The 26,236-nt window shown below is 46.0% G+C and overlaps 1 protein-coding gene across 1 annotated transcript in view; it reads left to right on the top strand.

The window, feature by feature from the left end:
- The window catches only part of LOC125447975 (myoferlin-like), a 112,387-nt gene extending 87,095 nt beyond the window's left edge, over window positions 1-25,292 (top strand). Inside the window, exons 43-53 of the mRNA XM_059641169.1 lie at window positions 2,702-2,872; window positions 3,503-3,651; window positions 7,559-7,698; window positions 9,605-9,693; window positions 10,764-10,859; window positions 12,165-12,306; window positions 14,976-15,075; window positions 16,983-17,176; window positions 18,585-18,694; window positions 22,646-22,793; window positions 25,136-25,292. Of these exons, the coding sequence (XP_059497152.1) occupies window positions 2,702-2,872; window positions 3,503-3,651; window positions 7,559-7,698; window positions 9,605-9,693; window positions 10,764-10,859; window positions 12,165-12,306; window positions 14,976-15,075; window positions 16,983-17,176; window positions 18,585-18,694; window positions 22,646-22,793; window positions 25,136-25,192 (1,396 nt within the window). The 3' untranslated portion in view covers window positions 25,193-25,292. The remainder of the gene's footprint in view (window positions 1-2,701; window positions 2,873-3,502; window positions 3,652-7,558; window positions 7,699-9,604; window positions 9,694-10,763; window positions 10,860-12,164; window positions 12,307-14,975; window positions 15,076-16,982; window positions 17,177-18,584; window positions 18,695-22,645; window positions 22,794-25,135) is intronic.
- Window positions 25,293-26,236: the final 944 nt, after the last annotated feature.

The raw sequence follows: 26,236 nt of genomic DNA, 5'->3' as shown, positions 1-26,236 counted from the left end.
TTCGATTCCAGTCTTGGGCAACTGTCTGTGTGGAGTTTGCGCATTCTCCCTGAAACTGTGGTTTCCTCCGGGTGCTCTGGTTTCCTCCCACAGTCCAAAGATGTGCAGGTTACAGTGGATTGGCATATTAAATTGCCTATAGCGTCCAGGGATGTGCAGGCTAGGTGGATTAGCCATGAGAGATGCAGGGTTACAGGGTGGGGGTGTAAGTAGGTTTGGGTGGGATGCTGTTTGGAGGTTCGGTGTGGACCAGACGGGCTGAATGGCTTGTTTCCACAATATAGGGATTCTGTACTTGTCTGCATTTGTAAAACTCAAAAGAAAACATTTGCTGTGAGATATGATGTTGCGTTTGGACAGCACTTGCTAAGCAATTCTGAGTGCATTAATAGCTGCCCCTACCAACCAATTTAGGAAACTCAGTTGAGTTCCTAATGTGGCTCATTTAGGCTGGCTCAAAATGGCATGTGTTCATCCCCCTTTCCCCGCAAACAAAAGGAATATGTCATACCTTCTACCTTTTTTGAATTAGTCAGGAATCTGGGACATCATTAATCTCCATAGCACCTTAAGATGTAGGAGCAGAATTAGGCCATTCAACCTATCAAGTCAGCTCACCATTCAACCACGGCTGATATATTTCTCAAACCCATTCTCTTGACTTCTGCCTGTAATTAGAATCTATCTCTCTGTCTTAAATAAACGCAATGACTTGGCCTCCACAGCCTTTTGTGGAAATGAATTCCACAGATTCACTACCCTCTGGCTGAAGAAATTTCACCCTGTCTCCGTTCTAAAGAGCCATCGCTTTCTGGCTGTGCCCTTGAGTCCTCGTCTCTCCTCGTGGAAACATCTCCATGTCCACACTCACCAGGCCTCTTATATTCTTTAAGTTTCAATGAGATCGCTCTCCTCCTTCTAAACTCCATTGAGTATAGATCCAGAGACTTCAATTTCTCCTCCTGGCAAGCCCTCCATCCCTAGGACCATTCTTGTAAACTTCCTCTGAATCTTGTCTAAGGCCAGCAAATCTTCCTTAGGTATGGGACTCAGAACTGTTCACAATATTCCAAATGCGATCTGATCAGAACCTGATACATCCTCAGCAGTATATCCCTGCTCTTGTATTCTAGTCCTCTGAAAATGAATGCTAATGCTGCATTTGCCTTCCGAACCATTAGTTGAACCTGCATTTGAAACATAAGAGAATTCTGATCTAGGACTCCCAAGTTCATCTGTGCTTCAGATTTATGAAGCCTTTCCCCCTTTAGAAAATAGTCTTCACCCCTATTCTTCCTACCAAAGTGCATAACCTCACATTTTCCCACATTGTTCTCCTGTCATGTCCAAGTCCTTCTGCAGCCTCCATACTTCCTCAACAATACCTGTCCCTCCACATTTCTTTGTGTCATCTGCAAATTTAGCAACAGTGCCCTCAGTTCCTTCATCCAGATGGTTAATGTATAACATGAGTGGTGGAGTCCCAACGTGGACTCCGCAGAATTTCATTAGTCACCAACTGCTATCCTGAAAATGACCCTTTAATCCACACTCGCTGCCTTCGGCCAGTCTGCCAATCGTCTGTCCATACTGCTTGCAGACTGTAAGGACTGCAGATGCTGGAAGCTACAGTCAATAAATGTGCATCTGGAAAAGCACAGCAGGCCCAGACAGTATCCGAGGAGCAGGAAAGTCAACATAAGTCCTGGCAAATAGTTTCGGCCCAAAACATTGACTTTCCTGCTCTTGGATGCTTTCTGACTGCCTCTGCTTTTCTGGCTCCACATTTATTGATTCCATCCATTGCCAGCACCTTGGCCCTAACACCTTGGGCTCACATCTTATTTCGCAGCCGTCTGTGTGGCAGCTTGTCAAAGGCCTTCTGGAAATTCAGATAGATCACATCCGCTGGCGCTCCTTTGTTTAACTTATCTCCTCAAAGAATTCTAACCGGTTCCATGGCAAAACCTCAACCAGTCAGCCATCAACTACCCAAGTAATCAGCAACATTTTCTCCTGTCGTACAAATTGTTGTGATTGTTTAAAATTTCCCCCTTCTGCCTGACGAGTGCACAATGAAAAGCTTTGGCAATTCTTCAGTTAGGTTCCAGTTCTGAGCTGCCCAGTATCTAGCAGGGCTGTGGGCATAGAGCAGCAGAGTGGGATAGAGGTAGAATGCTGTACAGAAAGCTTGGTGGACCAACTGGTCTCCTTTTGTACCATAAATGAGTCTAATCCACTAATACTCAATGGGCTGAAGGGCCTCTTTCCATGATGTGAAAACTCTATGACCTTCCCTTTGTTACGTTCTCTCCAAGGCTTGAGTGTCTTTTCCCTGGGAGGGAGCTCGGTTAAATCCTTCAATGAACTGATCCTGTGCAATGGTAGCAGTGCAAACTCTGGGAGTAGCATCTCAACCCTGCACAAAATCAACCGATTAACAGTGTATTTTAACACTGTACATGCATTTCTGTCAGGTCACGTGTGCTTGGCTGCAAGCTGTGCTTCGGTTTGAGTGCTATCGTGAGAATCATACTCAACTGTGATGACTTGCACAGTGGGATAACCCCTGGATACTGGCTGGTTGTGGGGGGTGCACACCAGGAGAGAGGCTGCTCGTGTGGGTCATGGCTCCAGCGAGTATCAGGAGGGCACTGCTCGAGAAAGAAACCTCTTCTAATGGCACAAGTTCTTTCCGCAGAATGTTTCAGCTCTACGCCACTGTTCCGCTGAATAAAGATCTCAAGGTGTCTGTGTACGACTACGACCTAGTCACCCAAGACGACAAAATCGGAGAGACAGTGATCGACTTGGAAAACCGGTTCCTGTCACGGTTTGGGGCACGTTGCGGCCTGCCCCGGACATACTGCATGTGAGCTGGCACTTTGATGTAAAAATAGAAAGGCTTATATTTATTTGGCACCTTTTGGGGCTGCCAAATGTCCCAAACCTCTCTTTGCAGCTGGTGAAATACTTGTGATGTTTGTCACTGTAGCTGTGGAGGAAGCATGGCAGCTCATTTGCCCACAGTGAGCTCCTACAGGCAGCTATGGGATCCTGACCAGATTGTTGCTTTCTGTGGCGTTGACTGAGGGATAAATGCTATCCGGGATCCTGGGAACACCTTCCTGCTCTGCTTCAAAACAGTGCAGTGGAAGCATTTGTGTACGTCTGAGTGCATCAGTCTCAGAAGGGCAATATAGAGGGAGCGGTGCACTACAGGAGGAGTGGTATCAAGGGAGCATTGCACTGTTGGAGGGCAAGTACAGAGGAAGCACTGTCATTCTGACAGTACGACAACCTGGGCAGAGGCTCAGAAGCAAAGCATTCCCTGGGAGATAGTCCTTGGTGGCTTCATTTCCGTTCTTGTGAGATGTCTGACCTCGCTGTCTGTAGCTCGAGGGAGATGGAAGGAATGCAAAGCCCGTATGAAAACTAAACAAGGGAACGGGAGAAGGAAAGGGGTTGTACTGGACAGTGCTGTCTTCCTTCCCCACCACAGATCTGGCTCCACTCAATGGCGAGATCAGCTGACTCCAACAGAGCTGCTGAACAACCTGAGTGCCATGAAGAACTACGCCCTGCCTGTCATTCGGAACAACGGGCAAAAGATAACCATCGGGCAGAAGGAGTTCTCGCTAGATGACTTTGGTAAGGACTCTGGGCCAGGCTGGATGGGGGGGAGGGGGTGTGGGCTGCAGGGTATTATTGTTAGATAAAGGCTTTTGACAGCATGTAACCCAGAGCTGAGCGGATTTCGAACCAGATGAGGTTCCCTGTTCTATCTCCACCAAAAAGATGTGATGTCGCAGACGGAGTTCATTCAGCCCATTGTGCTCATGCCATTCTCTTGAAAGAGTTGTCCATTTTGCCGAACAAGCTCTCTCTCTTCCTTCTTTGCTCGATTCCACTTTGAAAGTTAGTACTGACTCTGCTTCCACTGTCCTTTCAAGCAACATATTTACGTTGCATATTCAAACATAATTCTCCTCCTGTTCCCCTCTGATTCCCTTTAGCTGTCTTCAGTCTGAGTTCTCTCGTTACTAACTCTCCTGAGATGAGAAACCTTTTCTCCTACTTACTCTCTCATTTGTGGCCCTGATTATTAAATCTCTCCTTTACCTTCATTTCTCTTGGGAACAATCCCAATTTCTCTTGTCTTCCTACATTATAGAAAGCCATAAATTCCAGGTACCTTTAAAGTGAAATACTGTGCACTCTCCGGGCTTGACAAGTCTCTGAAAGTGCAGTGCCCACAATTGAAGAAACTGCTCCAACGTGGTATCCTACCAGTTGGTTGACTTAGTAAGCATTCTACTGGGTGCATCACAGCTTGGTATAGCAACTGAGATAACAAGGTGTAGAGCTGGATGAACACAGCAGGCCAAGCAGCATCAGAGGAGCAGGAAAGCTGACATTTTGGGTCTAGACCCTTTCAGCTAAAGCTAGATCCGAAACGTCAGCTTTCCTGCTCCTCTGATGCCGCTTGGCCTGCTGTGTTCATCCAGCTCCACACCTTGTTATATCAGATTCTCCAGCATCCGCACTATCTTGGTACAGCAACTGCTGTGCCCAGGACCATAAGAGACGACAGCCCAGTTCACTGCCTCAGAAAGGCAGCCAACATCATCAAAGACCCCTCCCACTCTGGTTACAATCCCTTCTAAACTCTTCTGTCAGGCAGAAAATGCAGAAACTTAAACACACGTATCAACAGGTTCAAGAACAGCTTCTTCCCTGCTATTATTACACTTCTGAACTCTCAAATTTCAAATCTAATGCTGATCTTGCTATTGTATTATACCTTCTGTGCAGCAACAACATTGTATTTCTTGCACTGTTCAATCACCCTTTGGTCTTTGAATGGTATGATCTATCTGTACTGCAAGCAAAACAGAACTTTTCACTGCACCACGGTACAAATCAGGACAGGACTTACACAATTAACGGTCCTGGGGAATGTTGCTGAACAAAGAGACCTTGAGTCCAGGTTCATAGTTCCTTGAAAGTTGAGTTACAGGTAGTCAGGGTGGTGAAGGAGGCATTTGGTACTCTCACCTTTATTCGTCAGTGCATTGAGTATAGGAGTTGGGAGGTCATTTTGCGGCTGTACAGGACATTGGTTAGGCCACTTTTGGAATACTACGTTCAGTTCTGGTATCCCTGCTGTAGCGACAATGTTGTGAAACTTGAAAGGGTTCAGAAAAAAATTAGAAGGATGTTGCCAGTGTTGAAGGGTTTGAGCTACAGGGAGAGGCTGAATAGACTGGGGCTATTTTCCCTGGAGCGTCGGAGGCTGAGGGGTGGCCTTATGGAAGTTTATAAATCATGAAGGGCATGGACAGGGTGAATAGCCAAGGTCTTTCCCTCAGGGTGGGGGAATCCAAAACTCGAGCGCATAGGTTTAAGGTGAGAGGGGAAAGATTTAAAATGGACCTAAGGGGCAAATTTTTCACACAGGGAATGGTGCGTGTATGAAATGAGCTGCCAGAGCAAGTGGTGGAGGCTGGTACAATTACAACATTTACAAGCCATCCAGATGGGTACATGAACGGGAAGAGTTTAGAGGGATATGGGCCAAATGCTGGCAAATGGGATTAGATTAATTTCGGATATCTGGTCAGCACGGACAAGTTGTACCGAAGAGTCTGTTTCAGTGTTGTACAGCTCTATGACTCTATGTGACAATAATAAATCAAATCAAATCAAAGAATGCTGGTTAGGCCACAGCTGGAGCACTGCGTGTAGTTCTGGTCGCCACATTATAGGAAGGATGTGATTGCACTAGACAAGGTGCAGTGGAGATTCACCAGGATTTTGCCTGGTGGATCAGGCTATGAGGGAAGTTTGAATAGACTGGGGTTTGTTTCCTGTTGAGCAGCGAAGGTTGAAAGGAGACCTGATTGAGGTGTATAAGATTAAGAAGGACGTAGGTCTTGATTCCACTTCTTCCATTAGTAGAGGGATCACTATTCGGGGGCATAGATTTAAGATAGGAGGTAGAAAGCTTAAGAGGATGGTTGAAGAGAAATTTTCACCGAGAGGGTAATAGATGTCTGGAACACACTTCCTGAAAAGTTTGGATAATCACTTACATTGCCATAGCCTCCAGGGAGAAGGAAGAGTTGATGCACGTACTCAGATTTTTGTTGATCGGTGTCAAAGCGATGTGGCAAGTTTTTATTTGTGTTAGTTTTTTTTTAAAAAGAGCACTGAACAACAGATTTCTCCTGGAAAAGGTTGTAAAATTGTTTGGGCGGGGTCATGTTTCTCTGGGAGCGTATTTCAAATGGAGGTGGTGTGGGTCTTACATTTCAGTTGGGGACCCCATGTTGCTGTGGCAGCATTAGCTTTTTCTGTGCGTGCTGTAATTGAAATCTATGGACAGCGGAGGCTGCAGTTCTTTCTATCACTTCGCTGACCAGGAATTTCTCCCACGCTCACCACCTGACACTGGTGTGTGTTGGGAGGGTACAAATATTGAGATCCAACCTCAGCCTGGGGCAGGACTCAAGCCAGGAGTGTCTGGCTCAGAGTTGGGAACGCAGTCCACTGCACCACAAGAGGTTTGGGGGCAGCGTGGTGGCTCAGTGGTTAGCGCTGCTGACTCACAGCACCAGGGACCCAGGTTCAATTCCAGCCTCAGGCAACTGTCTGTGTGGAGTTTGCACATTCTCCCTGTTTCTGCTAGGTGCTCCAGTTTCCTCCCACAGACCAGAGATGTGGTGAATAAAGGTTAGGTGAGTTGGCCGTGCTAAATTGCCTGTCGTGTTCAGGGATGTGTAGATTAGGTTTAGCCAGGGAGCGATAATGGGAACTGCAGATGCTGGAGAATTCCAAGATAATAAAATGTGAGGCTGGATGAACACAGCAGGCCAAGCAGCATCTCAGGAGCACAAAAGCTGACGTTTCGGGCCTCGACCCTTCATCTGATGAAGGGTCTAGGCCCGAAACGTCAGCTTTTGTGCTCCTGAGATGCTGCTTGGCCTGTTGTGTTCATCCAGCCTCACATTTTATTATCTTAGCCAGGGAGATGCAGGGTTTCAGGGATAGGGTAGGAGAGTGAGGATGTGTCTAGTTGGGATGCTCTTCGGAGGGTCAACATGGGCATGTTGGGCTGAATGGCCTGTTTCCACACTGTAGGGATTTTATGATATGGCTCTGTGAACTCTCCTCTGCTTCCAGGCAGTGGTCTACCTCAAAAGACCCAAGTGGCAAGATTTCCCTCGCTTGCTGTTGTAGAGAAAGGTGGAAAATAACTGGCAAAACTAGCAGTGGTAGGACCTTTACGGATCACTTGGAAATTTGGCCGCTTGGACTTGAGGCTGCCTTGCTAAACTTCTCTGTCTCTTTATCCCTCTGCCTGCAATTTGAAACATCTGGCCCCCTTCCCCTGTATCTCCTTGATGTGACAGGGTGTCAGGAACAGTGCAGCATATTGGGATGGTTTATGTCATTAGGCACACTGCGTCCACACAAACTGTTTCAGACTATATTTTTTCCAGTGCATCTCCTCCCTCAATGCCCACCCCTACACCTTTTCTTTCGCGTTGTACAGAGCCGAAGAAGCTTCCTTACAACTTCCTGGGTCCCCCAGAAGAACGACTCGCTCTCCACATTCTGCGGCTGCAGAATCTGGTGCCGGAACATGTAGAAACCCGGACTTTGTTCAACAGCACTCAACCAGGGATTGAGCAGGTAGGAGCTGACCGTGTTTGCTACTGGGTACGCGTCAGCCAGCCGTTGGTGCTGAATTACCCATCTTGTCTCACACCTTCCCTCGGAAATCCCAGACAGCACAGCCTTGGAGAACCACAATTCCCAGCTCAGGTCATGTTGAATTGGTACAGACTCTCGATTAGGACATGCTTGAGTACCATGCAACGTCCTGGTCTCTGTGTTACAAAAGAAAGGATATAGAGACACTGGAGCAAATGTGAAAGGATTTATAAGAATGGTACCAGAACTGAAAGGCTATAAGAACTGCGTAGGCTGTAGTCCTTTGCTGTAGAAGGCTGAGGGGCAAGGTATCATGGTCTTAAAAGTTATGCAGGGCGAACATGGAGAATGTGTTCCCAATTCTGAAGGAGTTCAAGAACACTCACTAATAAGCCTAATTCAGCAGATCCTTCTTTACCCAGTGATTAGTGAGAATGTGGAGCTCACTCTCACAGAGAGTAGCTCTGGCAATTAAGCAGAGATGCATTATAGGGGCAGCTGGATAATTACATGATGGGGTAAGAAATGGAAGGCTTAGGGAAGATGTACGTAGAGTAGAAACACGGCAAGGACTAGTTGAATTCTGTGACCTGTTCATTGTTGAAAACAATCAAAGTCCAAGTTAGTTTTTTTGGTTGAATTGATCTATGTTTGTGCTTATGGTCCAGTTGAGTGGTTAGCTCAATTCCGTGTACTCCATGTACATCCCAAAAATCAATCTTTCACCATTGCTCCCTCAGATCTTGGCCTGTGCCTTGAATGTTTCTGAACCATCCAGCAGTCAGGGCTATGTATCGCTTCCTCACATTGACAACGATAGAGCTTGTTGCCATTCCTTCCTGTCCACATGGCTGAATCACGTGTCTGCTGATGTTAAAATCAGTCACTGTATCCACCCTCACTGACACCGCCTCTTCTGATGATGTTGACTCTTCCTGGACACGCCCCCACAAAGTCAGGGCTACTTTGAGGGTTGGGAGCCTTTGAAACTCCTTGCCACAGCGAGCTGCGGGAGCTGAGTCCTTGTTTATATTTCAGGCAGGGATTGGTAGAGTTTTGATCAGTCTGGGAATCAAAGGTGACAGGGACAGGGCAGGAAAGTAGATATGAGGCGTATCAGATCAGTTGTGAGCCTATTGAATGGTGGAGCAGGCGTGGGGGGCCAAGTGGCCTTCCCAATTCCTATTTCTTCTGGCTTTTTCTGGCCGACCACCTAAATGAAGAAAGTGCAAATGTTAGTGCCACTGTGATGCAGATCCTGAAGAGGTACATCCCAACGTTGGTGGATCTTATGAAGCAGCATGTCCCTTTGACTGTGAGCAGAGTACAAGCAGTACCCAACTGGCATGTGCTTTTAAAACATAGAATGTAATTTACAACTTTCCAATGATTTTGTAATGGGACAGCATTTGTGGAACAATCACAGGAACGCTAAGAATTACACTAACCATCAATTTAAGATTATCAGTTCACCTTGCAAATATTTACACTTGTTAAAAGCTGTGTACATTCACTGTCATTTTGGAAGAGAGAACGGAAGATGGAGAAAAAATGGACAAAAAACTGCAGAAAGCTGGGAAAAGGGAACGAGTTCAGACATTTTGAATTAAACAATAGACTGAGGGACAGTAATTCCCTGGTGCCTTCTCTATGACAATGCCTCGATCTAGCAGATTCAACTCGCTAATCAATCATTAACCCAAACTTGTATGGTGCACATTGTTACTCCCTCTAAAATTTGGTGCTCATGAGGAATAAGAATTGGGTAGGCCACTTGGTGATAAAGAAAGGAGATGTGCTGACAAACACAAGACAAAAAAAACCATGGCTACGCGTGTCTGTTTTATTTGAAGGTCAGTTGCCCTAACTTTTGTTCCTTGCACAGGGGAAACTGCAAATGTGGATTGACATCTTTCCAAAGAAGTTGGGTCTCCCCGGCCCACCCTTTAACATCACCCCTCGGGGTCCTGTCCGGTGAGTGACCTTATGTGCTGGTAATAACCACTGAGAGGGTTTCCGTGTGACTACTAATGCTGGTGATCCTTATACTTGAGGTCAAAAGCCTTTATATGCATGACCTCGACTTTATGATGCCTTACTATCATCTCTAGGCCCAGAACACTGATCAGAGTCAGGTGGTTATAGCTCCAAGACCTAACTGAGTCCCCCTGTGCCCTCTCAAGTGGCAGGCCATTCAGCCCATCGAGTCCACAATGCCCTTCCAAAGAGCACCCCACCCAGACCCACTCCCTCACCCTAACCCTGTAACTATTTGTAGGAGCTGGAGAGCTAGATTCCCAAAGCTTATCCCTGTCGATAATCACAAGCAAAACTGATTATCCAGGTTTTATACCTCATTGTTCTGTTTGAATTGGCTGCCGTGCAGTAATGATTCTTGGGCTGTCCAGTATCATGAGATATCCGCACCACGAAAAGCAAGACCTTTAATTGTTTCATCAATTTTCATCCCATGAAAGTACTGACTCGTCCTGGGACAAGGTTCATTCCAACCACTGATGAAGTCCCGAGATTATGGATCAGTGAGACGCACTGTAGAAAATCTCCTTCTGCCTTATTTGACTGGCCTCATAATTATACCCCAAGGACTGCAGTGGTTCAAGAAGGCAGCTTACCACCACTGTGTCCAGTGTATTCAGGGATGGACAATAAATGCTGTTCCAGTCAGCGATGTTCACATCCCGTGAAAGGTATTTTTTAAAATCTACATGGCTCCACTGTGCAGCTCCTGGAGGGCAGACTTACTGCAATGTGGCCTATGGGAGAATTAGCCACTGAAAATGCTGTAGTTTACTAACCCAGCCTGGTGGCGGTTGGTTAGCTCAATTGTCTGGACAGCTGGTTGGCAATGTAGAGTGAAGCCATCAGCTCTGGTTCCATTCCCACACCAGCTGAAGGTCATAAAGGTGCTGCCTTCGTCAAATATCACCCTTGCCTGAGGTGACTTTCAGCTTAAACCACCACCAGTCATCTTTCTGGAATGAGATTGGGACTTTGATTTCTGAACTTTCCTCTGGACCTTTCAGGTACATTCTGCGCTGTATAATCTGGAATACGAGTGACGTAATTCTGCAGGAAACTAATGTAACGGGCGAAAGGATGAGTGATATATATGTTAAAGGGTAGGTAAATTGTAAATCCTTGTGTAACCCCCACACCAATCTAGATAGTCATCTGACATACAGAACTTGAGTATTGCTGAAATAAAGGAGGTATGTTATCAAAGCATTTCATCTTGTACTTATCAGGGCAAATGCAAGAATGCCAAATATCAAAAGGAGAATGAGGAAGGGCTATTTTCCCACCAGTCAACATTCTTTTTCTCATTTAGTAAATTGTTGTTCTCTTGGAGATTTGCGGTTCTTGCAATTGTGTCCTGATGAGCACAAAACAATAAAGCTTTGGCAGCACATCTCTTTTTTTCATTGCCAATATGAAAATGGACTTGACAATTCAGTGTACTAATGAGAGGGCTCAATATTGTGAACATCCATTGGTTCAGAGATTAAACTGCGGAGCAGGGAGCTCTCCTGAATCCTGGCCAACATTGCACTGCAAGAAACAGGTTCACTGATCATTCAACTCGAAGCTTTTTGTGTGTTCCAGTGCAGAATGGCCGATGCACTCGATGCTAATGGCTCTCGCAAAGGATCGGCAACCTGAAATAAACAACTCTACTTCAACTCTGCTCAGCTCCCTTCCAACCTGCTGAGGATCCACCCAGCACTTTTTTTAATGCTAATTTTACACTTCACTTTTCTAACCACCCCCAAGTTAGTTTGGAAAATAGATGTCAAGTGGCATATTGCCATGATTCTCAAAACTAAACCCTCAAACGTATCCTGATATTTAGTAAGATCTTTGTTAATCTTCTGCCTCCAAGTTTCCTTCCTGCCTTATCTCGTCCCAAAAAACTTATTGACTGACTGCCCACCACTCTCTGGAGTAGGGCATTCCAAAGCCTCTCAGCCTTCTGAAGAACGACATGTCTCCTTGTCAGAGTCAATGTCTGATCCCCTTACCCAGAGACTGACTCGCCAGTCTGTCACCTCTTTACTGTCAAATCCTCTCAGAATTTTGTGTATTTCAGTTGATCACTTCTCATTTGTTCACACTCCAGAGAATGTAGACCTAGCCCAGTCGGTCACTTCTCATCAGACAACTTTGTTGTGCTTCCCCTAAAGCAATCTTGAGATACTGAGACCAAAACTATCCCCTATAATCCACATACTGTTTCACCAAAGCTTTACGTAAGACGTCTCTGGTAATAAAAACAGACATACCATCATGACTATAAACTTGCACACTCAGCAACCACCATCCCAACACAGTTTGGTGAAAAACACCCCTAGAAGAAAATAAAACCGTCGGGAATGTTTTTTTCTGGAATCTTTGGTTATTAATCAAACCTCTTGTTCCTTTGTTAGTTGGATGGTTGGGTTGGAGGAGCAGAAACAGAATACTGACGTGCACTACAGGTCACTGGATGGAGAGGGCAACTTTAACTGGAGGTTTATTTTCCAGTTTGACTATTTAATTGTGGAGCGTGTCCTTGTCATCAACAAGAAGGTGAGGAGCTGAGGACAGTGAAAGGCAGGAATGATTTATTCCAGCAATACAGTGATTATGTATTTACATGATGTAAATACATACCTGACATCCCTTCTACACCCATTGTGTACAATGTCAATGCTTCAAACCCTATACTGTCACTCCCATTGTATACAATCCGAATGCTTCAAACCCAGTCCTGTCACTCCCATTGTGTCCAATCCCAATGCATCAGACCCTATCCCGTCACTCCCATTGTGTCCAATCCCAATGCACCAAACCCTATCCCGTCACTCCCATTGTGTCCAATCCCAATGCATCAAACCCTGTTCCATCACTCCCATTGTGTCCAATCCCAATGCACCAAACCCTATCCCGTCATTCCCATTGTGTCCAATCCCAATGCACCAAACCCAGTCCTGTCACTCCCATTGTGTCCAATCCCAATGCATCAAACCCTATCCCGTCACTCCCATGTGTCCAATCCCAATGCATCAAACCCTATCCCGTCATTCCCATTGTGTCCAATCCCAATGCACTAAACCCAGTCCTGTCACTCCCATTGTGTTCAATCCCAACGCATCAAACCCTATCCCGTCACTCCCATTGTGTACAACCTCCATGGATCAACTACTATCCCTTCACTTCCATTGTATATTATTCCCATTGTATACTATAATGGCCCCTTGAAAAGGTGACAGTGAGCTGTCTTCCTGAACCACTGCAGTCCGTGTGGTGTAGGCACACCCACATAGTGCCCTTTCCCCTTCACTCCTATTGTATACAATCCCCATGGATCACACCCCATCCCTTCATTATACACAATTTTAATGGATTAAATCCTGTCTTTTCATTCCCATTGTATACAATCTTCATGAATCAATTCCCACTCTTGCGTACAATCCCTATGGATCAAACTTTCCACCCCTATTATGTACAATCAGAAAGAATCAATGGATTAATCCTCTTCCTATTCACACAATTATATGGAATCCCAATGAGCTAAACTCTTTTCAGTCTCATACAGTTGCAGTAAGATCTTTCTATTCTCATGTTTTTAAATACAAAATCAACGTCCTGGGGATTATCATTGATCAGAAACTGAACTGGAGCAGTCGTATCAGTATTGTGGCTGCAAAAGCAGTGAGTAACTTGCCTCCTGGCTCCCCAAAGCCTGTCCACTATCCATAAGTCACAAGTCAGGCGTGTGATCGAATACTCCCCACTTGTCCTGGATGGGTGCAGCCCCCAACAACATTCAAGACGCTTGACACCATCCAGGACAAGTCAGCCCTCTTGTTTGGCACCAGATTGACAAACATTCACTCCCTCCATCACCAGCACTGAGTGGTAGCGGTGTGTATCATCTGTGAGATGTATTGTGGCAAATCACCCAGGTTCCTACAAAAGCACCTTCCAAATCCACAATTACTACCACATGGAAGGATAAGGGCAGTGGCTACCTGGGAGCATCATCCCCGCTTGCAGGTTCATCTCCAAGTCACTCACCATCCTGACTTGTAAATATATCACCATTTCTTCAGTGTTACTGGGTCAAAATCCTGGAACTCCTTCCCTAATGGCACTATGTGGGTGTCCCTACACCACACGGACTGCAGTGGTTCAGGAAGACAGCTCACCGTCACCTTTTCAAGGGGCCGTTATGGATGGAAATAACTGCTGGAGCAGCTAGTGATAACCACATTCCATGACTTTATTAAAAATATTCTACATTATTTTTCACCTTCCATTTTTTGCCCACTCTTTTGAACTTGTCCGATCTCCTTGCATCCTTCCGTTTCCCACTGAAGCTTCTGTCGCCAGTAAATGTAAATTCAATGCAATAGGTCTCCTCATTTTCGTTATCAATACAGATTTTATCTCTAACTAACGCTTGGGCACTTACCATCACTTCAGAGAATCATAGAATCCCTAGAGTGTGGAAGTAAGCCATTTGGCCTTTCGAGTCCACACTGACTCTTCAAAAAGCATCCCATCAGACCTCCATCCCTGTAATCCCAAATTTCCCTTGGCCCAATCCACCTAGCCTGCACATCTTTGCTGCACATCTTTGGACTGTGGGAGGAAACCAGAGCACCCGGAGGAAACCCACGCAGACACGGGGGAGAACATGCAAACTCCACACAGAAAGTCGCCCGAGGGTGAAATCAAACCTGGGACCCTGGTGCTGTGAGGCAGCAGAGCTAGCCACTGAGGCACCGTGCTGTCCCACTGTGTTACATTTATCACTGTGGTTGATTCATAGGGATATTGATTTGAAGCAATGTACTCATTATAGATTCAGATTCTCTCAGTACAGGCAGAGAGCACAAACATGTATCAACAAACATATTTGACGTAAACTGCCTGGCATTACTGCTTGTTGATTTTATTTCATCGCAGACCCTGTCAAAGCGCTGGCTGGGAATTTGATCTGTGCAAATCTACCCAGTCATAAAACCAGACAGGAGTCATACCAGACTCGAAATGTTTACTCTGTTTCCCTTTGTCCACAGATGCTGCCAGACCTGCTGAGTTTCTCCAGCACGCTCTGTGTTTGTTTCAGATTTCCAGCAATCACAGTAGTTTGCTTTTATATTAGTCGTAAAAGGTTACTGCATGTGGGCTCTGTTTTCTAAGTAATTCAGCAAGGGCCAATTGTGAGAGACTGTTTCTGTTTCTTTCAGAACTATATTTGGAGCTTGGATGAGACGGAAATGAAAATGCCTCCTAAACTAATTCTCCAACTGTGGGACAATGATAAAGTGTCCTTTGATGACTACTTAGGTAATCTTTAACAGCTCTGCTGTTTGATCTTCCAGAATTTTGGTTAAAATCCAATAACATCCCGGGCGACTAGTAATCTGGACTCCCAAGCTAATGTTCTGCGGACAAATCCTAGTAGCTGTAGAGTTCTCTCTTGAAATTGCTTGGCTATGCATCCTTTAGGAAGCTCTGTGTATGTCAGTCAGTGTGTTGCTGAATGGCTTCTACTTCCAGAAACTGCTGTTGCCACTTGGTGGAAATTAATCTCAATCTGTTAATATAATCTTAAATTTAAAGGTACCCTCAGTAATGATGACCATGAAACAATCTTTGATGATAGTAAAACGTCATCTGGTTCACGAATGCCCTTGAGGAAGGAAATCTGCCCTCTTTACCTGGCCTCACCGCCATGTGAGTCCACACCCAGAGCCATGTGGTTGACTCTTAACTGCCGTTTGAAATGCCTGAGCGAGCCTCTCAGCTCAAGGGCTATTAGAGACAGACAAAAAAGTGTCTGGCCTCGCCGGCAACACCCACATCCAATGAAAGAAATTTTTAAGAAGCCCTGAATGCAAGAATGCATCCAATAGATTTATTTCAAGAAAGGAGCAAGACAGAGAACTGTAACTATAGGACAGTCAGGCTAAGATTAGCAAGAGGGAAAATCTCTTCTTAGGGACCTGCTAATGGGATACTTAGAAAATCATAATACACCTAGGCATCTTACAATAAGAGGTCACCTATTCAGGACTGAAGAGAGGAGGAATTTCTTCACTGTGAAAGTAGTGAATCTTTGGAATTCTCTTCTTCAGATGGCATTGGAGGCTGTGTCATTCAAGACAACTTGATAAATTTTGGATACTAAGGAGAGCAAGGGATGGTGCAAATTGGTAGGGTTGAGTTAGATCATATCTTTTAAGTTCTTATGTTGCAGATTACTTGTACATTAGTGGAGACCAACAGGATAAATGACTTGGGTTAGTACTTAGAAGGGATTTTAACCTGATAAATTTGAAGTGATTGTGTCCTCAGTTTAAGAAAGAACAGTATGTGTGAAGGAGCTTGCTGGTGGTGAGAGCCCAGACGGAGAGGGTCAGTGATTGTTGCTTGGGTAAAAGAGAATCTACATTTTGGGCGACCTGCGTGTTTTATTCCAGACTTATTCATTACTCAGTGTTGGATTTGTCCTGTTGCAGTAACCAGCTGGTGTCAGGTGAGGGCAGATGAGCCTGTGTTCGGAGAGGGTTTGTGGTGACTTGGTGATATCGCTGAGACTGATTCTAATTGTTTGCTGGCACACAACCTGGAGTTGCAAATTAAACACTGAGCAGCCAACCTCACCTTCACCCCCAATGGCATCTCATTGCCACATTGGGAACCAAAGATCCCAGAGAGAGAGAGCGGGAGAGACAGTACGCGTGTGAGTGTGTGTGTGTGTATGCATGTATACACATGCCATCTGTGTCTGTCAGTCACTGTGTTACATTAACACATTTGTCTTGTGAGCAGGTGAGAAGAGGCATCCCTTCTTTTTCACACTTTATTCGTGCGCTGACCTTCAATCAGGCACAGAATTGAACAGGCACGTGTGATTATGTGTGCCACTTGAGTGGGTCATCCGCCAGCTGGTTGTGCCCACTGTGGTAGGCATCACGCTCACTCTCATTCTCTGCCTCAACAGAGCATGATGATTAGAGACTGGGAATCGTGGCTTAAATTCACGCTGTCCCCCAAGCCCAGGCACTGATCCTTGCCGCCATTCCATTCTCCAGCACACCCTAGGACTGCACTGTTCACTGGCGTTAACAAGTTGCAGTGAACTATTTCAGACTTGGGCCTTTCTCTAGGACATCCTGATTGATTGCTCCCTGAATGCCCAACTCTGTGCTGACTCTCTCTCTCTCTCTCTCTCTCTCTCTCCTTGGCAGGCTACCTCGAGATTAATCTTAATGCTTTCCGGTCCCCAACGAAGTGGGCAGATAGCTGCACACTGGAGAAGTTCTTTAAGCAGGAGGGCACCTCGTCTAGCAGCTTGCAGAAGATGATTTCACTCTTCAAGCAGAAGACTATTAAAGGCTGGTGGCCGTGCGTCACATACGAAGCAGGCAAACCTTATTTGACAGTAAGAGCAAATATTCTTTCACTGAGCATTCCTGCGTCTGTCATGATAAAATACCTGCCCTCTGTTCCGAGATGTGTCTAGATTTCTAAATACTCCCTCTTCTGCCTTTCCCCTGACTCGTTTCCCACTCCTCCACACTTCCCAACCTGTTTCCACATCCCTTAATCGACCCTATCAATTCCTTCAATCATCTTAAACTCCCCAACTTCACCACCCCTTAAGCTTATGTACTCAAGTGAAAACAAGTTTAAAGCTGGCAACCTTTCCCGACAATTTAATACATCATGCCCAAGTATCATTCAGGTGCACTGTTAGACAACATGACTTGGAGCCTCGCAGTTCTGAAGCAAAGTCAAAGTCTAGGAATTAAGGATTACCGAAGCTTGTTTGCGGTAGAAGTAGGTCATTCAGCCCCTCGAGCCTCATAAGGGCTGACCTGATGTTGCCGAAACTTCACTTGCCTGCCTGATTCACGTGCGAATTACGGTCTGCCCAGCTCAGCCTTTAGTAACCCAGCCTCCACTGCTGTCTGGGGAAGAGTTGAGTAAAGCCTTGGAATATCTTCTACAGACTGATCCCCATGGAGCTCAGTTCTCTCCTGTTCACCCTCTTTACAAGGCAATTGCAGGAAGTGAAAGAGAATGTGGATTTAACACTGTGACTTCCTGACAGAATGATTTTTATGATCCAGACACAGTGTGGTCAGAATGAGCCATGTCTTGACCATGGTGGACATGACAGGATAAAGAGTCTTGTGGAGAGGAGCTAACATTACATTTGGTCCATTCCTGTTGATACTGAAAGGCTGTGTTTAATGTGCAAACCTGTCTTTCTCATATGTAGTTATAAATGCTAGGTTACAGCATTCACAATGGCATCTCAGTCTCTCTCACTCACTCTTTCCCTCCCTCCCTCTGCCTGTCTCTGCCACTGTCGGTATTTCTTTCTTGTTGCCTCCCTCTATCTCTTACCTCTGCTTTTTTTTCTCTCTCTCTCTCTCTCTTTCCTTATCCATCTCGTTCTTTCTCTTTCTCCATCGTGTTCCTCCTCTCTCTCTTTCTCTCCTGCTGGTCTCTCTGCCTCTTTATCCATCTTTCTGTCTCTGTGTATCTGTCCCTCTCTCTATCCTCCTTCCTTTCTTTGTCTGTCAGTCTCTCTCTCTCCCTCATTCTTTCATGCTGCCCTTTCTCTCTGTCTCCCTCAGCCACCTCTGTTTGTCTCTGTCTCTCAGCACCCTTCAAACACCCTCAGCCCTTCCTCTTCCCTTTCCCACACCCTCTACACTTTGTTCAGATTCTTGCGCTGCCCAGTACATTAAACTATTATAGTCTGTGATGACACTCTAGGCCGTTGCTGCCATTAGCCAATGTCTCATTTACATGTTTCATTCCTTATTTGGTGTGTTCAGGGAAAACTGGAATTGACCCTGGAGTTGCTGACAGAACGCGAAGCTGAAGAGCGGCCAGCCGGGAAGGGAAGAGATGAGCCTAATATGAATCCCAAACTGGAACCTCCAAAGTATGTCCATAATGCTAGAGTTATCAAAACAATCCCCTTATTGGCAAAGAACTGACACCCCGTGGTGTGCACTGTGCTGGTAATCTCAACTGGTAAACATAGGATATATGGTACAGAAGCCAACTCAGTTTAGAACACAATGTCTAATGTTTGGTGTGATTCCAAGATTGGACAGAACTGGCTGGACAATCCCGTGTACTCGTCACAACCAGTTGCTGATTATCAGTCCATCTTGCAGTGTGGCTCACTCGTATTTGCTAGAAGCTATATACGTTTGTGCAGAGGAATCTTTCCTCTGCAGCCAAAAGGAACATGCCCAGGTATTGTGCCTTTTTTGAATTAAAGAAATGAGGCGCAGACAGTGGCTCCCTGCTGTATTCTCCCTGGCAATATCTTGACCAACAAAAGATGACTTACTAACCAATCAGCTTCCTTTTCCCAAGCGGTATAAATTCTCGCTCTCTTTGAAATATGACATTCTTGCGTGTATCCTGATGAATGTGAAGGTGAAAAGCTGTGACACCAGCTCTCTTATTGAGAAATGCAAAGCCTTCTGTGCTACCTGCTGAATTGAGGCTGTTAGGTCTTTTTCCGGTGTCTCAGCGTAAGATTTGTATCCCTAAAATAATACGCTCCGTGAGGTAGCAAGTGTAACAAATGAATTGGGCCACTAGCTGCTACGATTTCCCTGCCCCTCCATATTTCTGCTGGCAGCAATCGCCCCAGAAACACTCCAGAGAACCGGTTCACAATTCTGTAGGATTTGCAACTGAAAGTGGGGCTGTTATATCTTCAAGCCCAGTGCTATATTCTAGTGGCGGCACAGTGGCTCAGTGATTAGCACTGCTGCCTCACAGCACCAGGGAACCAGGTCCAGTTCCACCCTCTAGGTGACCGTGTGGAGTTTGCACATTCTCTCCACAACTGTGCCTGAGTGGCTTTCCTCCGGGTGCTCTGGTTTCCTTCCACAGCCCACAGATGTGCAGACTAAATGGATTAGCCATGGGAAATTGTCCAGGGATGTGCAGGTGATTAGCCATGGGTAATACAGGGTTACAGGGATTGATTTAGTGCGATGCTGTTTGGAGTGAACTTGATGGACCGAATGGCCTGCTTCCACACTGTTCTATGATTCTGTGAGTGGATGTTGATACTATACTGTATTTGCCAATGAGAGGTGGAAGGGCTTGTGGGTTTGAAGTCACAGTGTCTTTGAGGCCCGTGACAAGAGCAACAGAACATCACTTCTGCAGAAACCCACAGTGCAGTGGAGGCTGGTTACCAAATTCTGAATTGATGTGCGTGACATGGCAGACAGAGGGACCTTTTGAATTCCTGCATGTGTTGTCACAGTGATCAAAAAACCCTTTTCATAATGTTCAGTGCCTCGAGCGAATCTTTCCCTCTGTCTGGCGAGCTCCAAGGAGAAAAGTGACTTAATGTTGTGTTTACACACGGAGCCAATATAGTACAAGCAGCCCTGGGTTCGCTGGAAACATTTGCCACCATCCAGACTGCTCTTGGCATGATTCCTGTGCCAATTTTTAATTTTTAATCAATGGCTGGGGCAGCATTCAGTTCCCATTCCTAACTGCCCTTGAACTGAATAGCTTCCTAAGCCATTTTAGAGGGCATTAAGAACCAACCACATCGATGAGCAATTCCAGATTGTAATTGATTGAATTTAGATTCCACCAGCTGCCATGATAGGATTTGAACTCATGTCTTCAGAACCTGGGCCTACTAGTCGAGGAGCGCTGCCTGCGGGTCAGTAAAATGTGCAGCAGAAGGATTCACAATTGATTCCTTGTGAGGACTCTGCCTTGAGCATCAAGGAGCCTGAGTAGAACTGGAGTGACCAGGAATTGGGGAAAACTCTCCAATGGTTGGAGTTGCACCCGGCACGTAGGAAGGTGGCCGTGGTTGTTGGATGCCGGTCATCTCAGCTGCAGGACTTCTCTGCAGGAGTTTCTTGGGGAATTTCTTTTTAAATCAAGCAGTTCAGATGTGTTATGACACACTCCGGGAGAGGGTGGGACTTGGAAACAGGCCTCGTGGCCCACCCTACCATTACACTACACTGAGTTGATATGTTTCAACCAACCTGTACAAGCATGTTATGACACACTTCTGGAACAGCTGGGACTTGAACTTGGACCAAAGGTTGGGACACTACCACTAGACCACAAGAGCCCTGGAGAGTTCCTCAGGTAGTGTGCTTGACCCAACCATCTTCAGCTGCTTCATCGATAATTCTGTCTGTCATAAGGCCGGAAGTGGGGATGTTCGCCAACGATTGCACAATATTCAGCCCCATTCGTGATTCCACAGGTAGTGAATCTGTCCAAATGCAGCAAGACCTGGACAACACCCAAGAGAGAATCTAACCATTGCACCTTGACGTTCTGTGGCACTATCATCACTGAATCCCCCACTATTAACATCTTATTGCCGAATATCTGTCCTTCGTGTTATCATAGGCTGATGGAGAGCAGAAGAAGGCCACTGGCCCGTTGAGCCTGACCTGCCTCTTGGAAAGCATGAATTGTTTAGCGGCATAGGTATTCAAACAACCTCTCATCCTTTGTCTCCCTGGAAAGGTTTCCTTAGTTATACATGCAAATTCCTTCAATTCTTGGTGAATCTGCTCCTCGCTCCCTCCATTCAGGCCACAAACATTTGAGGGAAGAATGTGGACTTGTGTCCTTTCTCATTCTCTGGAGAGTTATGAATATGTCTCTCGTGGGGAAACAGTTTCGGCAGCAGATGGTGATGGCACAAGCCCAGACTGGACACTGGCAAAAGAGACAATATTTTACTGCTCATCACACAGCACCCTAAGAGGAAGCCTGCGGTGTAATGTCACTGGACTAGTAATTTACAGACCCAGGCTAGTGTGTTGGAGATGTGGGTTTCAGATCCCACTATGGCAGCATGTGAAATTTAACTTCCAGCAATAAATCTGGAACTGAAAGCTTCTCTCAGCAATGGTGACCATGACAACAATCGCCAATTATTTTAAAAACCCACTTGAACACCACAGATGTGTTGAAGAAGGGTTCAGAAAAGATTTACAAGGATGTTGTCGGGGTTGGAGTTACAGGCAGAGGCTGAATAGGCTGGAGCTATTTTCTCTGGAGTGTCAGACGTTGAGGGGGTGACCTGATAGTGGTTTATAAAATCATGAGGGGCATGGATGGGATGAATAGCCAAGATGTTTTTCCCAGGGTAGGGGAGTCCAAAACTAGAGGGCATAGTTTTAAGGTGAGAGGGGAAGGATTTAAAAGGCAAACTGAAAGAACTGCGGATGCTGTGAATCAGGAACAAAAATGTAAGTTGCTGGAAAAGCTCAGCACCTGTGAAGAAAAATCAGAGTTAACGTTTCAGGTCCGGTAGGACAGATTTAAAAGGGGACCTGAGTAGCAACTTTTTCCCACAGAGGCTGGTGTGTATATGGAACGAGCAGCCAGAGGAAGTGGCGGGGGCTGGTACAGTTACAACATTTAAAAAGCACCTGGCTGGGTACACAGACAGGAAGGGTTTCGAGGGTTATGGGCCAAATGGGATTGGATTAATTCAGGATATCTGGTCAGCACGTAAGAGTTGGACCGAAGGGTCTGTTTCCATGCTATCCAGCTCTGTGACTCTATGTCCTTTAGGGAAGGAAATCTGCTGCCCTTACCCAGTCTGGCTGAAAGTTCAATCTGGATCCACTGCAATGCTGTTGATTCCTAACAGCTCTCTGAAATGCCTCAGTGGCAATTCGGAATGAGCGCCATAAGCCCCCCACTCCCAAGAAAGAATGGAGGAAAAGATTGGCAGTATGCGTGTCAGAACTTTGATATTGGTGACGGTGATCCGAAGATTAGCGGAGGCTTCCTTACATGTGGCATGTTTTGTTATCGAGATGGAGGCAGTGTTTAAAGCTTTTAAAGCTCTGTGTGATTGCAGCCGGCCAGATATATCGTTTTTGTGGTTCCGTTCTCCCTTGAAGGCGATGAGGCACATTGTCTGGCGCAGGTACAAGTGGTGGGTCATCTGCACGTTGCTTCTGGTGATACCGGTAATCTTCCTGGTAGCTCTCCTGCACGCTATTCCCGTAAGTATTCGGAAAGGGCTGGAATGTAAAGAGCCACATTCTGAATCCTGTGCTGAGGCACCCAACAGCGTTCAGCACCTCAATGCACCAGAGAGGCAAGCGGGACCGTCACTGTGGAAGGGGGAGCCCTGTGTCCCTGGGAGTGAACTGTAACTGTTTGTTTGCACAGATGGGCAGGTTTCTCAGCTCTGGTCAATGCTGGATAAAGGGCTCAAATGTAATGGGACCCGTATGTGATCACCAGCTAATGTCAGCCATATCCTGCTGCCCTCAGCAGCTCACGCCATGCTACATGACATTAATCTCAGCTCCAAAAGTCAGTGTACGCAAAGCTTTACTCTGTATGTAACCCAAATCTGTCCCTGCCCTGGGAGTGTTTGATAGTGGGGACAGTGTAGAGGGAGCTTTATACCTAACCCCATTCTGCCCCAATCCTGGGGTTGTTTGGTACGGATGGTGTAGAGGAAGCTTTACTCTGTCTGTAATCACCTGCTCTCTCTGTCCTGGAAGTGTTTGATGGGAACAGTGTTCAGGGAGCTTTACTCTGTATCTAACCCCAGGCTGTCCCTGTCCTGGGGAGTGCTTAATGGTGAAATTATAGAGAGAGCTTTACTCTGTGTCTAACCCCAGGCTGTCCCTGTCCTGGGGAGTGCTTGACGGTGAAATTATAGAGAGGGCTTTACTCTGTATCTAACCCCGTGCTGTCCCTGTCCTGGGAGTGCTTGATGGTGAAAATGTAGAGAGAGCTTTACTCTGTATCTAACCCCATGTTGTCCCTGTCCTGGGGAGTGTTTTATGGGGGACAGTGTAGAGGAAGCTTTACTCTGTATTTAACCCCGTATTATTCCTGTCCGGGGATATGTTCGATGGGGTACAGAGTAGAAGGAGTTTTACTCTGTTTTAACCCCGTGCTGTCCCTGTCTTGGCTATGTTTGACAGCGAACAGTGTAGAGGGAGCTTTACTCTGTATCTAACCCCATCCTGCGGGTGTTTGATAGGAAACAGTGTAGGAAGAGCTTTACTCTGAATCCAACCCTGTTCTGTCCCTGTCCTGGGAGTGTTTGATAGCGAACAGTGTAGAAGGAGCTTTACTCTGTATCTAACCCCATGCTGTACCTGTCCTGGCCCACCCCTAGGTAAAAGCTTTAATATTTGAATTGGTAAAAGTGAAGGCATTGATGGATCATTTACAGGCACGGGGGAAATTTAGTTTTTAAAATGATCCTTTTTCTTAAGGGTTCTGTGTTTCTCTTCCAAATGTCCATTGGTGGTACCCAGAGACTGTACACTCTTTCCTGGGATAGTAATTGCTGCATTTAGTTTTTTTGTCTTTTATTGCTCCATGATCAGTAAACTCAGATGTGCAATGATCAAGCATTAGTTTAAACTTAAGAATCTAAAGTTCATCTGGCCCTAATGCCTCGATACCAACGGCCTGGTATTGAATGGTGTGCAGTTAAAATGATTACCTGGTCTTGGTCTACGTTCCCTGCACTGTAGGTGCTGACACCTTACACTCTGTGTGAAATGCCCATCCTATGCTGAGTCAGCTCACCTCAGCCAACGTAGTGCCAGGGAGACAGCTTATGCCCGTGTGAGGGAAAGTGGGGGATTGCCTCTGGGAATCTTTGTGAGGAAACATCAGACACCTCGCCATCTCAAATCCATTCTGGACTCTCACCTGACCTGAAACAGGAGCAGGTGGAGGCCATTCAGGCCATCAGACTAGAGGATGGTCTATGTGATCTCAACTCCACTTTCCTCCATGCCACCCCCACTGTAACATAGCCTCCCTTGATGATCAATAATCAGTCAAATTCAGCAACATATTCAGTGCACTAGCCTCCGTATGGAAATGGATTCCAAAGACTGACCACCCTCTCAAGCGAGGGAAGATCTCCTCATCTCTGTTTTAGATGCAGGACACCTTGCTGTGCCTCCTGGCTCTCTCCCAACGAAAGAAAAGCATCCTCTCAGTACCCTGCTACCCCTCAGAAACTTCCGGAAGATGGCCTGTCATTCTTCCAGACACAGCACTCGCAGCAGGTTCCTCACCGACTGTGCCTCAGAGCTGAGGGGAGAGAATTAATGCACCAACGTGCGAGTGAGAATAGGCCGAGGACCCATGCCTATGAGAACTGCATGGGTAAAGGGTGGGGGGTGTGAAGGTGAAGACTGTCGCTCCAGTTCTGGACAGTGGGATTCCCAGTCAGCAGGTTCTAGCTGTCACTTCAGCCTTCACAAGGCCAATGAAAAAGCGGTCACCGACCATGATGTTGCGGTTTTGGGGCTGCTTGCCTTGGATACTATGTGTTCTTTCCTCGAATTTGTTTTTTTAACAGAATGCTCTAGCAAACTTTTTGTTGCAGTCCACCAGATACCACAGGAAGAAAAAGTGAGAGGAGAGAGAGAGAGAGAGAAGGGCCATCTGGACTCGGAAGGCATCCAGCCTCGTGGTCAAGGGTTGGGGGGGGGGGGGGTGCTCGACACGGCGGGAACAGAAGGGAGAAGCTCATTTCCATGCTGTGGCTTTGACCGTAGCTAGGCACATATGTGCCTGTGTGCGTGTGCGTGTACTCGTATGTGTACTCGCATGTGTGTATCAGAGACACAGGACTCAAGAAGAGTAAAACAGAATGCCGCGTTCGTACGTGGAACATTCCGGAGAAGGTGCACCCGAACTAAAGAAAGAAAAGGCCTCCTTTGAGTGCTGGCCTCCCATCAATGAACCAAACCTTGAACTTTGCATGGAAGGCTTTGAGGAGTAAGGGTCTGGAAACTCATAACGTGGGATTTCCAGTTGCAACCCATCTGAGATTTGTGTCCCATTTACTTGCATGTTTTTTTCCCTCAAAAAAAACTGTGTTTAAAGGGGATCTTTGTTTCTTTTTCCAAAGAATTTGTCGCGATAACGTATAAAAGAAGTTTTCTGTTTTTTTTTTACTTGTTAAATATGTATCAGCCCACTGTAAATAAAATGCAAAGATACTCTTATTTAACAGACAATTTGTTTCTCAATGGGGCCTGAGAGATTACAGGGAGACTGAAAGCTGATTGAAGGGTTCAGAAATGTGTTTCTGTACAGTAATGGACACCCTCCAGCAAGTTACAGGCTGCATCTGAATGCAGGCGTTTAGAAGGTTTATACTTGGAATCTATAATGGGTACCACATGGCAGCAGTTTATTTGAGGAGGTCGCGGATTGAAGAATGGCTTTTGAGAGACGTCTGATGTTCAAAGAGGAGGTAAGGGGTCCTTTAATTGTCTTCTTAAGAGCTGTGATGAGAGGGGTGAGCAGCAGTAGGGGAGGGAGGTGGATGTCAAAGTTATTGAGCACAACTCAAAATCTTAAGGCAGTTGTGCAAACCTCAAACCATGCTTTTGTGGTTTTGACACTCCCAGGAATTATTACCCGAGAGGTGGTGGTGTGATGTTAATGTCAC

The sequence above is a fragment of the Stegostoma tigrinum genome, chromosome 40 (genome assembly GCF_030684315.1).
Source record: "Stegostoma tigrinum isolate sSteTig4 chromosome 40, sSteTig4.hap1, whole genome shotgun sequence".
Taxonomy (NCBI): Eukaryota; Metazoa; Chordata; class Chondrichthyes; order Orectolobiformes; family Stegostomatidae; genus Stegostoma; species Stegostoma tigrinum.
This window is presented reverse-complemented; position numbering and strand designations above follow the sequence as displayed.